The 16,176-nt window shown below is 41.5% G+C and overlaps 2 protein-coding genes across 6 annotated transcripts; one reads left to right on the forward strand and one right to left on the reverse strand.

Moving 5' to 3' along the window:
* Nucleotides 1–296: 296 nt before the first annotated feature.
* On the forward strand, nucleotides 297–9,040 carry psmd9 (proteasome 26S subunit, non-ATPase 9). 4 transcript variants are annotated; one of them, XR_003979163.1, is made up of 6 exons: nucleotides 297–572; nucleotides 695–794; nucleotides 7,645–7,835; nucleotides 8,080–8,181; nucleotides 8,455–8,559; nucleotides 8,684–9,040. XR_003979163.1 is itself a non-coding variant. In XM_030374827.1 (6 exons), the coding sequence occupies exons 1-6, from the start codon at nucleotides 447–449 to the stop codon at nucleotides 8,718–8,720; spliced, it is 669 nt and encodes a 222-aa protein (XP_030230687.1). In that variant the 5' UTR covers nucleotides 297–446; the 3' UTR covers nucleotides 8,721–9,040. The 4 variants fall into 4 exon arrangements, 3 of the variants coding, with proteins under 3 accessions (XP_030230687.1, XP_030230689.1, XP_030230688.1); XM_030374827.1 differs by having other exon boundaries at nucleotides 8,447–8,559; XM_030374829.1 differs by having other exon boundaries at nucleotides 298–572; nucleotides 8,471–8,559.
* Nucleotides 8,851–14,069, reverse strand: gtf2h3 (general transcription factor IIH, polypeptide 3). Of its 2 annotated transcripts, XM_030374825.1 has the most exons (13): nucleotides 13,822–14,069; nucleotides 13,601–13,680; nucleotides 13,404–13,510; nucleotides 13,070–13,224; nucleotides 12,851–12,913; nucleotides 12,633–12,662; nucleotides 12,511–12,539; nucleotides 10,563–10,637; nucleotides 10,418–10,471; nucleotides 10,232–10,300; nucleotides 10,008–10,143; nucleotides 9,874–9,910; nucleotides 8,851–9,096 (listed from the first exon to the last, which is right to left on the reverse strand). In XM_030374825.1, exons 1-13 carry the CDS (start codon nucleotides 13,829–13,831, stop codon nucleotides 9,027–9,029), a joined length of 915 nt encoding a protein of 304 aa, XP_030230685.1. In that variant the 5' UTR covers nucleotides 13,832–14,069; the 3' UTR covers nucleotides 8,851–9,026. The 2 variants fall into 2 exon arrangements, with proteins under 2 accessions (XP_030230685.1, XP_030230686.1); XM_030374826.1 differs by lacking the exons at nucleotides 13,404–13,510; nucleotides 13,822–14,069.
* Nucleotides 14,070–16,176: the final 2,107 nt, after the last annotated feature.

A 16,176-nucleotide genomic window follows, 5' to 3' on the forward strand; every position in this document is an offset into this window, starting at 1 on the left:
CACTGATTGGTTAGACAGCCTTCAAACTAGTGGTCAAGCAAAGAAGAGGGAGGGGCTCGTTCTGCATACCTAATAGCCGGAGTGAATAACTAATAGCCGGAGTGAATAACTAATAGCCGCGGCTATTAGTCATTCAAAAACCGTACGGATTCCGTACGGAATTCCTGCCAAACTTTTTTGCACTTTTACCGCGCCATTATAGGGCCAGTTACGTGGCCTTCTTGGCTTTCCATACGCCTCTGCCTAGTATTGACAGACCAAACCTATGGTGGGCAGCAATGCGCCTGATGGCATTCTATCACGCCTACATTTGACAGTAGAAGAAGAAGAAGCATCGCGACGCAGGGTAACCTCGTCACCCTGTTGTGTTCATACCGTCGGGTCTCACTTCATGTGTAGCGTTAACATTTACAACACAATTACTGAATGTTAAGTTAAGTTAAGCCATGAAGACTACCGAGGGAAACAACGGAGCAACAATGACAATAACTGCCAATGATGTTAAAAACCTCATAAAAAAGAAAGATGACATCGAGGAACAAATAAAGGCATATTACGACGTGTTGGATGATGTAAGAATATACGGTTAGCAAGTTAGTTTAAGGACTATTGACCCAGCGTGGCTGACTAGGTTAGCCTCATTAACGGTGACTGATTATCGTTTTTGATTTATGTGTTTTTCTCTCCATTCTAGCAGGGTGTCGGAGAAGAAGGTTCTCTGGTCGACGCCGAGGGCTTCCCTCGCTCAGATGTGAATCTATACCAGATCCGAACAGCGAGGCATAACATCTCATGTAAGCAATGCTTGGATTTGATCCACACCACACATTAAATTTGGTGTAAATATAGTAGCCTATAAACTGCATCTGCATTGTTTGCTTCTCACAAATCTTTCATCACAAGTGTATACATTTTCACTTTTGAAGACATACAGGTGAAACTCGAAATATTATAATTTTTCGAGTTCATTCATTTCAGCAGGCGCGTGCCGTCCAAATTGGCAGGTGGGGCAGCGAACTACGTGCAAAAGCATGCTCGCAAAAACAAGGTTCCTCAGTAAATCATTGCTGCAAGTCTATTTTTAATAATGTGATTATCAAATTAACAATCTATAGTTTCTGTAGACTTTCCGACTATTTTTGTTTTTATGACCTAAAATGTTGGATGATGGTGGTGATTCTAGTTGTGTTTAAAGGGGACCTATTATGCTTTTCGACTTTTATGACCTATAAACGTTGTTATAATGATTGATAGTCATGTTTAACCATACACAAAAAACGTTGTCGATTTTCAGGAAACTCTTCCTCTCATCTGGGCGCTTTCAGCCTTCTCTGTCAACGTTCCGTTTCGTCCTTCTCCGCCCCCTCGCCCCCCTCCTGCCAACCCAACTCTGTTGTGATTGGTTACCTTCCTTGGAGCGCGCGCGCGCGGGCAGTTTTGACCAGGCATATGGGGGCGTGGCAGGAGTACGTCTACGTAGATGTTTCCCGGAAATGTGAACAAGTGAATCGCAATCGTTGTCCCGAGTGTTTAGCGCTCTGCACAGCCACCCCAGACTGTCAGCAGGGAATACGTCATAATGCATGTACGTCATTATTTGACACTTTAGTATGGTTGAACATGACTATCAATCATTATAACAACGTTTATAGGTCATAAAAGTTGAAAAAGCATAATAGGTCCCCTTTAACGTGTCATTCAATGTAGGGCCGGGGCAGCTCAGCGACCGCGTTCCTCCGTATGTTTATCGCATAACCCTGCAGGCTGCAATACGAATTGCAATCCACGCTAAAAGACGCCTATCGTAAAGTAGTCTGCCCCATGGTCATATTCTAGAACTGTTCGAATTATTCTGCCGGTATCGTGCGTCGTTTCTATATTAGATGCAGATAGGGCGAGTGGTGTTGCACCTGTTATTAACAGTGGTGTAGTTTCCTTAAAAAAACAAACATTTGAGAATTAAAATTGGAAGAGAAGTTAGCCATCAAAGAACTTGGCCCGGACAGACCGGACCTAAACATTATCCAATAAACGAAGGACAGGGGCTTTAGTTTAAAAAGTGACTTTTTAAACGAAGTTAATTTATTTTCACACACACACAAACACACACCTCTGCATTGGATATGCGATCACAGGTACAGGTACTGGCAGTGTAGGCCTGGCACTGTTCCTGATCTTATCTGCTGCTTTGGGGGTTTCTGGAAGAGGGTTTCGGAGAAGCTGTGCAACACTTTCTGTAGTTATTGTTGTTGTCACAGCGTGTGCATTTAGCACATCCTTTTTTCTCAATTTTTTTGAAAAAGTCAGACAGTGTAAAGTTATGCTTCCACTGAATTCACCTCAGTCGTGGCTTCTAATTTTAGCCATGACCACTTCCAACTGCACTTGCACCCTGCGTCCTGCTGCACAATAAGTTCACCCTTCTCTGATATTTCCCACCACTATCCTCGGGCCGGGCCTTTTATCGAGCGTTTTTTGTTTTATTTTTATCATTGGTTTATTGGCCTAATCTGAGGAGAAATCTATGCCATAAACAGAAATATTATAGGCCTTTATTACACGGGTCTTCTCAATGCCGTGGAACGCTCCGTTCACTTGGGTAGTAGTCCGGTGACTTGTCTACCCCAGCGTCTTCCGTTGCTAAGCGACGTCACCGTCTTTGCGGACAATTTATTATTTCTCTGCTGATCAACACTACGAATGCTGGTAACGAATAAATTGTAAAAAGACACACCATGTGAAGTTATTTTTTTAGTTTTGGCAAGTAGCCGTGTAATAAGTGGGATAATTTATTGAACGTCGCCGGTCATTATCGAAAATAAGCCCCTTCAGGGCGATCAAAGACACCTTCGCTACGCGTCGGTGTACTGTTCGCCCTGTCGGGGCCTATTTTCCCGATAATTACCGGAGTTCTATAAATGATCCCTGACATATATATTTAGCAGAGTAGGCCTAGTAACAAATGTGTACAAAGTTACATATGTGTTAAAATAAATGTTGGGTTGAAATCGGGCTCGGGCTCATAATTACAGTTAATGTGTCGGGCTCGGACAGAACTTGCACGGGCTCGGGCCGGGTCGGGCTTGATTTCTGGGCCCGATCTAAGCTCTAACGTGCGCATGCGCATCCAATATTTAACCTTCAGTCGACGCGACGGCAAGTGCTGTGATTGGTCCCCTAACAAAATCATTTCCGGAATCACTTTTCTCTACTTCGAAGGCTTGAGGGGTCTCAGTCATTCAGATTACGGAATATTGACACCTGCATGCGTGCACCGATCGATGCGCGCACCGATCGACGCGCCCCCCCCCCCCCCCCCCCCCCCTCCCAAAAAAAAAATTCTTCAGATCTGCACGAACCCCACAGGTCCCGAAAATGTATGATAAAAAAGCGACTCGCGCCAAAAAGCGCGCTGTGTGTGTGTGTGTGTGTGTGTGTGTGTGTGTGTGTGTGTGTGTGTGTGTGTGTGTGTGTGTGTGTGTGTGTGTGTGTGTGTGTGTGTGTGTGTGTGTGTGTGTGTGTATATATATATCAGTGGAGGCTTCTCCATTGAGGAGAGGGAGGAAGATCCTCCCTAACATTGTTGAGAATAAAAAATGTAGATTGCCCAGACTATTGTAATGAATTAATGCCCTTAAATATGACTACTTTATTGCCTTTGAATATATAATGTTCGTTTCCCTGGGTAAAGGGACATTAGCACCCCCTATCGCCTATTGACAATTACTTCAGGGAGGAACGTCCTCCCTCCGCCTCCGTTGACTCCCATTCATTTTCCCGAAAGTACTGGCGGCCGGTGGATAACATGGGTTTCAACGGGAGAGAGGAGGAAAATCCTCCTCTGAGTGGGTGGGACCTTAAGGGGTCTGATTCGCGCCAAAATCTATCCGTCTGCGCTATGAACCAATAAGCAGGATCCCTGGATGTTGAGCAGTGTTGCCAGATTGGTCCGATTTCCCACCCAATTGGGCTACTTTTAACCATGTTAGGCTGGAAAGATTATCATTGGGCGGGAAATCTGCCCAATCTGGCAACTCTGTCGATAGCAAACCCGGTCTGCATTGGTGCTCAGTCTGAGAGACGCAGAGCAAGTGAAATCTGCGATAGCGAGATCCTAAATGCACAATGGAAACATTGGAAACGGAGGACATTGTTAACGTCTTATTACAAAAAGCATTCCATTCATTCAGTTACAGTGCTAAGTTAGCGACCAAAGAAAGAGGTAGACCACTTCCCAAAATCAAGGTCACCAGAAGTAATGGCAACGTCAGTGTTGTGAGTGCTACATGGTTTGCTAGGTACGCATGACTTACTGGTAGCATTACAAGCAATTGTAACTGAAAATAAACATAGCTAAATAACTTTGCCCCCGTCAGTGAGGGCAAAAATAGCCCCAATGATAGGCCCAGATTTTTTGATTTACTTTTACAAATCAATAGTAGGCCTGATTTGGCTAAAATGCTTTGCATCCTTTCCTTCTCAAATAACAGTGATGTCACTGGTGGCTTTGTATACATTTTGTTCACATAACTCCCTCCCTGCTATTTTGTAGTTCACCAAAACACCCTGAAACAACTTGAGTCTCACATTCTTATGCCACCATACACCAACAGTGCAAGCAGGCCAATGGCAACCAAGCGCGCAGTCCTTCCTCCCTCACTTTAAAAACCACCAGCCGCCACTGGTGTATATGTATGTGTGTGTATATATATATATATATGTATGTATGTATGTATGTATGTATGTATGTATGTATGTATGTATGTATGTATGTATATATATATATATATATGTATGTATGTATGTATGTATGTATATATATATGTATGTGTATATATATATGTTAGGGATGCACCGAATATTCAGCCACCGAGAATGTTCAGCCGAAAATGGCCCAAAACAGAATTTTCGGTTTCGACCGAAGGAGTAAAAAGGCCGAAAATAATACACCGAACATTTTTATTTTTGATAAAAAAAATATATATATATATGTTTTACTCATTTATTTAAAGGGACACTGTGTAAAAATTATTCCCATCTAGTGGTACAATTGTATATTGCATTCAAACTAATAGTGCTCGCTTGTTCAAAAACTACGGTGGGCAGTATGTGCCAAGAAGCTGTGTCATGACATCCAATACTACCTCATCGAGTCATTTGAGTGATGATGAGGTTCGTTATTTCAAACAAATTTCAAACTGCATTGAATCATTAGTGTAAGCCGGTGATTTTCAACCTTTTTTGAGCCGCGGCACACTTTTTACATTTAAAAGATCCTGGGGCACACCACCAACCAAAATGACACAAAATGACACTAACACAGTACATATAATACATATTGTAGTGGCGATTTGTCCTCAATAAAACAATAACTTTAAGATTAAGAAATCGAACAAAGCAACGTAATCAAAATAGCCACTGAGGCCCCAGGGGGGACGAATCTTACGCAGTGCAGGGGAAAGAGTCAACTGTCCAGTCCAGTCATGAATTTAGATTTCTGCAGGTTTATTTTCCGATCTTCCAAGCAAACAAAACAAATGTGCAACAGTGTACCAGCAGCACCAGCAGCCTCACTCCTTTGTCTCTCTCGAACAGCTGTTGTTCCGCTCCAAATCAGCTGTCCTCTGCCATCTCAGCCCTTACGGGAGCTTTTCAATTCATCCTGGATCGTGCATCTTCTCAGGGAATTTGTACAATAAATCCATAACAAATACCGAATATTGATTGTCTTATGTGTCCATATTATATCCATTATATTGACCGGGTATTCCCAAGACGCTCACAGTTGATTGGCGCGGCGCTGTACAGCGAACGTAAACAAACAACTAAGGTTAGCATTTCATCAAGTATTACTTTTCCTCCCGAGATCCCGCTAATGTTGTGTTATAAAGTAAAGGGAAACAAGATATCTATTCTTCCTCCACCTCTCTCGCTTCTGTGCTTGGTGTCGCTGACGCTTATAGTTTGCCTCCCTCGCTCTTGTAACGTCACGTACGTGGGAAAAAAACAACGAAGCTCCGAATTCTGATTTTTTGGCGACGATGATTCCTTCTCCTGTGGCGTGGCATAAGTATGGTCTTTCACAAAAATGCGGTGCATGTTCAAATTTGCCGGTAAAACTCGTCTCGCTAAACTAAGCTAAGCTCTGTTCCACAGTCACGCTGGCTCAGAGTGAAAACGCGTTTGCAATTCCTGTACCACGTATTGCTTTTTGTCCCTCTCGGCAGTTCATAGACCGGAAGAACATGGAAGCCTCCATGAAGCTTACCCGTCCTATGTAACCATATTGATATTAATATTAATTATTCTTCGCTCAGGAGGATAAGTGACATTCTTGGCAGAGATAAATTTACACCAATGAGGACTTATTTATGAATGAATACGTTGATTTGAGGTAATGAATTACTCAAAATATTACATAGTGTCCCTTTAAAGGTATATTGTTCTTAAATTCTTGCTATAAGGTCTGCTGTAATGTTAGAAAACGTTCAGTATTAAATAATTATTTTGTATCAAATTTTTAATAGATTTTTTTTTATTGAAAAGCAAGACAAAAAAGTTTATAAAGGACATCTACTTGTTTGATTTATGCAATGGTGAAAAATTAAAGCAAAATGAATGAAAAAGAGCAAAAGCCACATTCGGTATTCGGTTTAGGCTTTCGGCAAACTGTTTCAGTGTATTCGGTTTCGGCCAAGAATTTTCATTTTGGTGCATCCCTAATGTATGTATATATATGCATGTTTGTGTATGTATAATATGTACATTTAAAAAATATATACATTGTGGGTGTGGTCACACACCAGTAGTTTCCCACTGAAATTTAGCGTCACCGCACGCTACTGCATTTCAGTAATCAAGCTTAAAAGATTAAACTAATATATTATACTCATACATGTACAGGGAGATATTTCAAGCCTTTATTTGTTATAATTGATTAGTGTGGCTTACAGCTTATGCATACCCCAAATTCAAAATATCAGAAAATTTGAATGGTACATGAAATCAATAAAAAGATGATTTTAAATACAGAAATGTTGGCCCCTCTGAAAAGTATAAGGTTGGGGGCCATTTTGTATGAATTACAGCCTCAATGCGGGTCAGCAGTCTTCCCCATGATTGTGAATTCTACAGAACCAGACTGAGGGACTATTTAAAGGCTCATGAACAGGTGTTTTTGATTAATTAGCTGATTAGAGTGTGACACTTTGAGCCTAAATTATTGAACAATATCTCCATATTCTAATTTTCTGAGATTTAGAATATGGGGTTTTCATAATCTGTAAGCCATTATCATCAACATTATAACAAATAAAGGCCTGAAATATCTCACTTTGCATGCAATGACTATATTACGGTATATATTAGTTTCACCTTTTTAAGTTGAATCAACTAAATAAATGAACTTTGGCACAATATTATTTTTTGAGTTTCACCTCTATTTATGAATTGAGGTGTATGCTATTTATCCAGAATGTGGTTTTCTAATTTGAAGCTTGTTTGTGTTTTCTATATATATGTTAATTATATAGGTTGTCTTCCTAAAAAACATGAGTATTTATCACAGAAAATATTAGGCTACATAAGTCATGGGTTATAAATATTCTATTGAAAGGTAACCCGAGGATCATTAAAATCCTTCAGGTCTGCAAAATGACCACAAGGCCATCATGGTGGACATCGAAGACGCCCTCCACAAGCTGCACGCCCGGGAGAAATCCAAGCATGAGCAAGATGAATGTCAGCAGGCAGAGGCCATGGAGCAGGTTGGCCCTCGGCCCTCCCCATTCGCCCGTGTGGACGGGGTCACTCAGGGCTCCCCAGCCTGCAGAGCGGTGAGGAGGTTTATTCTCTCTGTCTTTGTGGGCTCGCACCAATTCTAGCTCGGAACTTGCTTGCCCTGTTCCAGACCGGGGTTAGCACTGAGTTTTCAAGGGCAACTCCGAAAATCATGCCGTGAGAGTGGGTATGATATGATGTATGAACTGAAAAAAAATGTAATGGTACATCTAAACATGGCTCTGAGGGAAACCTGTTGTTGGGTTGGAAGGCGTTACATCTGCACGTCTGTCCCTATAGGGCATCAGAGTTGGTGATGAAGTCATTGAGTTTGGGTCGGTGAACACAGGGAACTTCCAGAACCTTGCCAACATTGCGTCGGTGGTCCAACACAGCGAGGGAGTAAGTTAATTGCACGCCTTGTCTTACAAGATCACATATCCCTAAAACACCAGAAGAAACGGACATTCATTCTTTACATTCTACACACTTTTAGGAATCATTTGTACTGCAAGTCATTTTTCGACTAAGAGGGCAGGCCAAACTTTTCAAGCGACCACAAATTATATTATCAACATTGGGACATCCCTGTCAACTCACATATATATTTCACCATTTAGTTATGCCCGAACATCTTTAAAGTATGTGGTTTCATTTAGTCCTAAAGGGAGTCAGACTGTCTTTTTTCCAGACACCACTCCGCGTCTCAGTAATCCGCGATGACAAACCAACTCAGATGAGCCTGACTCCCCAGAAGTGGTCTGGCAGAGGCCTACTGGGGTAAGTGGACAAATCCAAGAGAAATCTTTAGTTGAGTAGGATTTCTCAACATAGTTATTGTGATAGGACTTTTTTTATTTATTATCTGTCAAAAAACACCTAATAAACCTTTGTTTTCCCCCAGGTGCAATATTGTTCCCATCCCTAGTGGGGACTCTTGAAGAGTAGAGATTTCTACTGCATTTTCGTTTTTTGTAAATTGAGGAATCATGTGTATTGTAATTACTTAATCAATAAATGTAAGAGGTTTATCCAAGTTCAGATGAACGGCTGTAATAAAAAACAACAAAATGAAGGCTACATTTATTTGAAATTTATGACAAAGGAAATTAGGGGAAAATAAATCGTAAAAACAACTTGATTTATATAACCAGCCTTTCTGCCTTTTAGTGAACTGTTCAGATGAACCCATCAAATCAAGAATACAAAATAAGAACAAAGCAATGTAAACAACTAGTCAATAAACATCATATTGATTGCTTGAGTTTTTTCTTCTTTGACTTCATCATCTGGGGCAACTGTATTTTGAAAGCAGTCCTACAAAGCAAATTATTTTGTAAATTACAATATGAAAACCACCTAACCCTTCAATAGTACAGTAAAATAGTAAAACAAAATTACCAATGGTCAAAATAACTAGGGCCCGACCGATTCATCGGCCTGCCGATTTAATCGGCAGATTATAGCCTTTTTGAAAATAATCAACATCTGCCAAAAAGACGCCGATTACAACCGTTTTTTTTTTTTTTTTTAATGTTATTGCGCTTAGTATCCTGCAGATTGCGCTCCTACTCGCCTTGCTAACTAACAACTTCAGCTGGAGTAAAAAAGAGGAGATTGAATTTTACCGTACAACATGAAAGCACGCTCGCTCAGGCAGCTGCGCGCTCACCTCACCAATGTACACAAGACGCGTTGTTTGAGCATGTTGTGCCTGTTTTTCTTTAGGTCCCAGGCCATGTTAATTTGTTATACTGTAGACTAACGGTGAGACCATACTGCTCAGCACGCACGTGTTAGTCACTGCTCACGAGCGCAGCACATTGGGAGTTAGTTATTTATTTTACATTACACTCATTTTTTACTGTAAATGTATTCTAAAACACTCAAAGGTTCTGCATTCAATTCACATATTCGTCAAAAGTGTTTAAAGTATATTTAAGGTATCAAAAACTACGTTTTTATAGGCTTTTTTTGTTTTGTTTTTAATCTGCCGATTATATCGTAATTGTAATTTTTCTCTGAAAATAATCTGCATCGGCACTCAAAAATCAATATCGGTCGGGCCCTAAAAATAACATTACTAGTACTTACTCGCAAGTTGTGCAGATGGGGCTGAAGTTACAGAAAACTGGGAGGAGACAAAAGCAGTGTATAACGCCACACACACAGCTGTATAACGCTACACACAGTTGTACAGGGAATTCAAGAGTTCCCCTCGTACTTACTTGACAGGCACACAGAGCAGACGTAGCCGATCTCGATGAGGTTGCGGTGGCAGAAGCAGGCGGCTCTGTAGTCCACGTGGACCGGTGGCGGCAGCACCAGCTGGGGCCGCTGCTCCAAGTCAGGCAGGAACACCCACTGTCCAAACAATAGAACCGTCCCCATTCAACAACCATGTATTGTACCTGGTTCCCTCTGGCTTTAAGACACAATGTAAGATACTCACCAAGAGGTACTGTGCCAGGGCGATCTTCTGGGGTATCTTAAGATATAATCCACCGGTTATGTCACAAGCCTAATGAAACAAACGGGTTAGGGGGTTATGGGTTATAACAAAATAACGTGCAAACCCTGACCACAAAACCCAGGAAATCCAATTTAGCATAGTCCTAATAGAGGTATGAAGACATACCTGCTGAAGAAGACCGGAGTCTGAGTCAAGCACACAGGCATCTATGAGGATATTCTGAAAAACAAAAAAAAACATACATACAGTATGGTATAATGGCTCAACGTTGGTAAAAGCAGTGGAACAATGGGCCATTTCAGTGATTTACCTGTTTCTGGGCAGCAAAAATAACGTTCATGAAGTTCATGTACTGGCGGGCACAGTCCTCAGCCGTTTTAATAACCTTTAGAGTCAGAAAAAGAAAAGAAACAGAACACCAAGGGTTTTACACCAACAAGGAATTTGTCTTGATGAATAATGTGCATACATTAAGACAATAAAAAATGAACTAACAGTGACTATCATACATACAATATAACAATATATTAACAAGAAGGGAAATAAGTGATAAGTTAAAATTGGATAAAATAGCATAAAGACTAAAGTAACAGATACTTAAAAATGTATTAAAAATTACAAATTAGTGATGGATATTCGTGCGAGAGTCAGTGTCAGTCAGTGGGGGTGGCGGTCCCGGGACCTGTTAAGGATCCCAACAGAAGAGGGGAGGAAACTGTTCAAGTGGCGGGAGGTTTTGGTCCTCATGGACCGCAGCCTCCTGCCAGAGGCGAGAGTTTCAAATAGTCTGTGACCAGGATGGGAGGGGTCGGCCATAATCCTGCCTCCCCGCCTCAGAGCCCTGGAGCTATGCAGGTCCTGGAGGGATTGAAGGTTGCAGCCTTCTCAGCAGAGCATATGATAAACTGCAGTCTGCTCTTGTCCTTAGCCGTAGCAGCAGTGTACCAGACAGTGATGGATGAGGTGAGGATAGACTCAATGATGGCAGTGTAGAAGTGCACCATCATAGTCTTTGGCAGGTTGAACTTCTTCAGCTGGCGCAGGAAGAACATCCTCTGCTGGCCTTTTTTGGTGAGGGACCTGATGTTCAGCTCCCATTTTAGGTCCTGGGTGATGATGGTGCCCAGGAAGCAGCAGGATGATAGGGGCGGATGGGGCTGGGTTCCTTCTGTAATCCACAATAATCTCCACTGTTTTTAAAGAGTTAAGTTCCAGGTTGTTCTGGCTGCACCAGGTCACCAGATGGTCAATCTCCCACCTGTAGGCAGACTACACCACGCCAGAGATGAGCCCGATGAGCGTGGTGTCGTCCGCGAACTTCAGGAGCTTGACGGACTGGTGACTGGAGGAGCAGCTGTTTGTGTACAGGGAGAAGAGCAGAGGGGAAAGAACACAGCCTTGTGGGGATCTGGTGCTGATGGTCTGGGATTCAGATAAATGTTTCCCCAGCTTCAAACGCTGCTTCCCTTTCAGATAGGGAGTTTGTGATCCACCTGAAGGTGGAATCGGGCGAGAGCCTGTCCTGAAGCAGAGCTGGGAGGATAGTATTAAAGGCAGAGCTGAAGTCCACAAACAGGATTCTGGCATATGTTCCTGGGGAGTCCAGACGGGAGGGTGTAGTGCAGAGCCATGTTTGCATCGTCTACACACCTGTTGGCTCTGTAGGCAAACTGCAGTGGGTCCAGGAGTGGGTTGGTGAAGGATTTGAGGTGGGACAGTACAAGGCGCTCAAACAACTCCATGACCACAGAGGTCAGTGCAACGGGTCTGTAGTCATTCAGTCCTGTCGTCCTTGGCTTCTTGGGGACAGGGATGATGGTGGAGACTTTGAAGCAGGCTGGCACATGACAGGTCTCCAGTGAGGTGTTGAAGATCTCCGTGAACATTGGAGACAGCTGGTTGGCAAAGTGCTTCAGGGGGGATGGAGAGACAGAATCTGGTCCGGCTGCTTTGCGGGGGTTCGGTCTCTTGAAGAGCTTGTTGACGTCCCTCTCATGCAGGCAGAGAGTCGTCACTGTGGTAGAGGAGGGGAGAGTCCCAGAGGTGTGAGGTGTAGAGGCCCAGGTTTCTGCTGAGCTGGGGGTGGTGGGGTTGGTGAGATGGGAGAGGGAGTCCTTGGGGATGGTGTCAGGACTGTCCCTTGGTCTTTCAAAGCGACAGTAGAACTCTGTAGTTGGTAATCTGTCTGACAATACAGAGAAGGAAAAACATCATTGCTACAACTAAATAGTTCCCAATTCAGTGTGATTAAAACTTACCAATATTCTTGATTTCATCTCTTGGCCAGCTGAAAAAAAAGTAACGATTTTCCTTTAACATATTTTTGGTATCTTTTTCAAATGACACGCTTTTGTCATGAATCTTGAACCTTTGAGTCTACCTTCCAATTCCTTTGTCATCCTGTGGATGTCTGAATGTAAACGTTAAGAATGAATATTACAATGAAAAGCACACCCTCAGAAGGAGGATCACCGATAGTTAAAAAATAACTTTAGACAACTTAATATAATTGTTATTTAACTTATTAAACAGATATAGCAGGTATAGCTGTCTAAGGAAGATTATATTTCACAAGTCAAGGAAACTGCAAAAGGATACAGCACAGGGCTTTGGCCAGGGAGCCCGCCAATAAGGTGTCAGTGGAATTGCCCTTCATTTCAGCTGCAATGAAAAAAATAATTTAAACACAGCCACAACCCATCCCAAGGCACTGCAGTGTGCAGTGCCAATATATTCTAATGTTAGGAATGCATGGAGAGTATAGCGCTGATAGAATGCAGTTTGAGTGCAATAACATTTAATTGGAGCTGGACTGACTTGTTGACATTACTCTCTTCATTTCCTCCGCCACTACATTATTGGCAACAGACAGAAGTTCATATTTCCCGTCGCCGCAGTAAGGTGCCTCATCCATAGTTCCATCCCAAGCACCATCCCCTCCTGTCCAGTTCTTGCAGGGATACAAAAAGTGACTGAAAATGAAGGTAAGGTAGGAAAGGTAAGTGGGGAATACATTAATGCATCTATATATATCTGAGTACCAGGCGCAGTAAGTTGAGTGTACATTAATGCATCCACAATGTGCGAGGAGAGGTCATTGTAATAGGCCCATTAATTAATACATCCAGTAAGTGATGAAAACAAAGCTAACCTGTCTTGAAAATGACTTGAAATAACGGCCAATCTGTTGGTCGTTGTCATGGCCATATGGGAGTTTCCCATGACCATGACCGCATCCAAACACTTTGATAGGGTGAACTGTATGGAGAACATTCAGACTTCAGTACTCTCAGACATACTTCCACATCAGATTCCTCTTCACATGATTCTATTGAGCATTTAAAGTACCTCTGGCTCCCGTTGGGCCTGCTGGCCCCACCAGATGGGGTTCACGTCCATCACAATGACCAAAAGATTTAATTCATCTTCTAAAAGGAAAAAAGATTATACGTTATGCAAACTATACATAACCTCGTACATCTAGTGGGCTAATCCTCCATTTCAATTCAGTTACATTTAAATTAAAACAAAAAATTGTTCTAGGAATCACACAATGAAAAGTGACATACCCGATGCCATTGTGGCTAAAAAAAAAAAGTGACAGAATACCACTATCGTTCTCCTAATATTTATTTTACATCTCTCCTATCCCACAATCACGGTTATTATATTTTGAGTGGGCTGAGAAAACTTTGTATAAGATCGTAAAAACTGTTAATTACAAAATGTAGTTGCAGATTAATAAAATGAGAAACAAATAGTTGCTCGTCTATCTCCGTCGCAGTATGATGACGTTTTCTTCTTCTTTTTGGTTTGGTTGCATCCATCGTTCTTTTTTTGGTGCATACCGCCACCAACTGTACCGGAGTATGTAACGCTAGCTTTTATTCTTCTTCTTCTATTTGGTTTTATTGGCGGTTGGCAAACAAACATGCGCATTACCGCCACCTACTGGTTTCTTTATGCATCTTTATTTACTATTGTAACCCTGAGTTACCCGGATTTCATATTTTCTTTATCAAATTTGTTTCTTTTAAATATCCAAATACGTGCCTATAGCATCTATCTCCTGACATTTTCCTTAATATATTCTCTAACTCATATCTTTCTTTAATTTCTGCCAAATTATCCTGCATTTGTCGTCTCTCTACTTCATACTTTGTACAAATGTTCATTACATGATCTACAGTTTCCTGCTCCTCACAATGATCACACCTCCCTGTGTCATGTTTTCCAACCATAAACAACGATGCATTTAGCCCTGTATGTCCAAATCTTAACCGTGATATTACGGTTTCTTCCCTTCTGCTCCTTCCTGTTCCCCTGGCCTCTCCTACTTTCCTCTGAATTTTATAAAACCACCTTCCCTTCCTCTCCTCCTCCCACCTCTTCTGCCATTTCTCCTTCATTTACCTTTTAATTATGTTTTTACCCTCCATCTTGCTGATATTTATGCGTAATTCAATTTCTTCACATTTTGTTGCCTCTTTTGCCACCTTATCTACCACCTCATTCCCTCTCACTCCAATATGTGCCGGTACCCACACAAACACCACTGTTATACCCATCATCTCTATTCTATATAAAATCTGTTTTATCTCTATTAGAATGTCCTGCCTGCTATCTGACTTACTGCTCTGTAGACTGGTTAGAACTGAACTTGAGTCCGAACATATTGTTACTCTTACTGGTCTAGTTTCCTCTACACAATGTATTGCCAATAATATTGCAATCATTTCTGCTGTATACACCGATGCTTCATCATTGACCCTTTTACCCACCCGCACCTGAAATTCTGGGACCCAAAATGCTACTCCTACTTTACTTTCTGCACTCTTTGAACCATCTGTATATATCTTTACATAACCATATCAATATACTCTTGCACACTTATGGCATTGCAAACAAACTCTCTATCTTTATTTTTCCTTTCTAGAATTGTCAGATCTACTGTAGCATCTGGAAGAATCCAGGGTGGGAGAGCTGATATTGGTACTGTTGGACTAAACTGTATCTTTTCAATTCCAATTTCTTTTGCCCTCTGCACTGCGGTCCAACCAAAATTCCTAACTTCCTTTTTCTCTTTTTCCCAACTAGGTTTTAACGTGTCTTGCGCTGGATGGTCCTTGCTATGTCCTTGTAAATGCACCCAGTATGTCAGTGACAATTGCAGCCTTCTCAAATCAATAGGCATGACCCCCATTTCTACCTGCAGCGCAGCTATAGGTGTTGTTTTAAAACCGCCTGTACATAAACGCAATGCCTGATTCTGTATACCTTCCAGTTTCTTCATATGTGTCTCTGCTGCTGCCCCATATACCACACTCCCATAATCTATAAATGCTCTAATTAAACCATCATATATACCCTTTAGTGCCACTCTATCCGCCCCCCACTCTTTTCCAACTAGACACCTCATTATATTTATAACCTTTTTACATTTGTCCACAACCTTCTGAATGTGTATATTCCATGTTAACCTTTCATCAAACCACATTCCTAATAACTTAAAGTGTTTTACTCTTTATAGGTCTTGTTTATAAAGTTTTAATTTAATCTCATCTCCCACTCTTTTCCTGGTGAAAAACATTATGTTTGTCTTCCCTACCAAAAACTTAAAACCCCATTTATAAGACCATTCCTCCACTCTATTGATTGCCTCCTGTAATTTTTTAACAATGAATTTCATATTTTTCCCCCTCTTCCATATTGCCCCATCATCTGCAAATAATGAAAAACCCATACCACTCTCTATTTCTTCAAAAACTTCATTTATCATAATGGAAAATAATAGTGGACTAATTATGCTCCCCTGTGGTGTTCCATTCTCTATTTTAAATTTCCCTGACAAGCTTTTTCCTACTCTCACCTGTATTGATCTCTCAGTTAAAAAATCTTCAATCCATCTGTATATTCTCCCTTTA

This window comes from Gadus morhua, chromosome 13, assembly GCF_902167405.1.
Source record: "Gadus morhua chromosome 13, gadMor3.0, whole genome shotgun sequence".
Lineage (NCBI taxonomy): Eukaryota > Metazoa > Chordata > Actinopteri > Gadiformes > Gadidae > Gadus > Gadus morhua.

Excerpts from the sequence above, each read along its gene's own strand:
- psmd9 (XM_030374827.1), top strand. The coding sequence starts at position 447 with ATGAAGACTACCGAGGGAAACAACGGAGCAACAATGACAATAACTGCC. Across the intron at positions 795-7,644 it reads AGCGAGGCATAACATCTCAT|GTCTGCAAAATGACCACAAG; the intron begins GTAAGCAATGCT and ends AAAATCCTTCAG. Across the intron at positions 7,836-8,079 it reads GCTCCCCAGCCTGCAGAGCG|GGCATCAGAGTTGGTGATGA; the intron begins GTGAGGAGGTTT and ends CTGTCCCTATAG.
- gtf2h3 (XM_030374825.1), bottom strand. Across the intron at positions 12,540-12,632 it reads GATGACAAAGGAATTGGAAG|CTGGCCAAGAGATGAAATCA; the intron begins GTAGACTCAAAG and ends CTTTTTTTTCAG. Across the intron at positions 10,301-10,417 it reads ACTCCGGTCTTCTTCAGCAG|GCTTGTGACATAACCGGTGG; the intron begins GTATGTCTTCAT and ends TTGTTTCATTAG.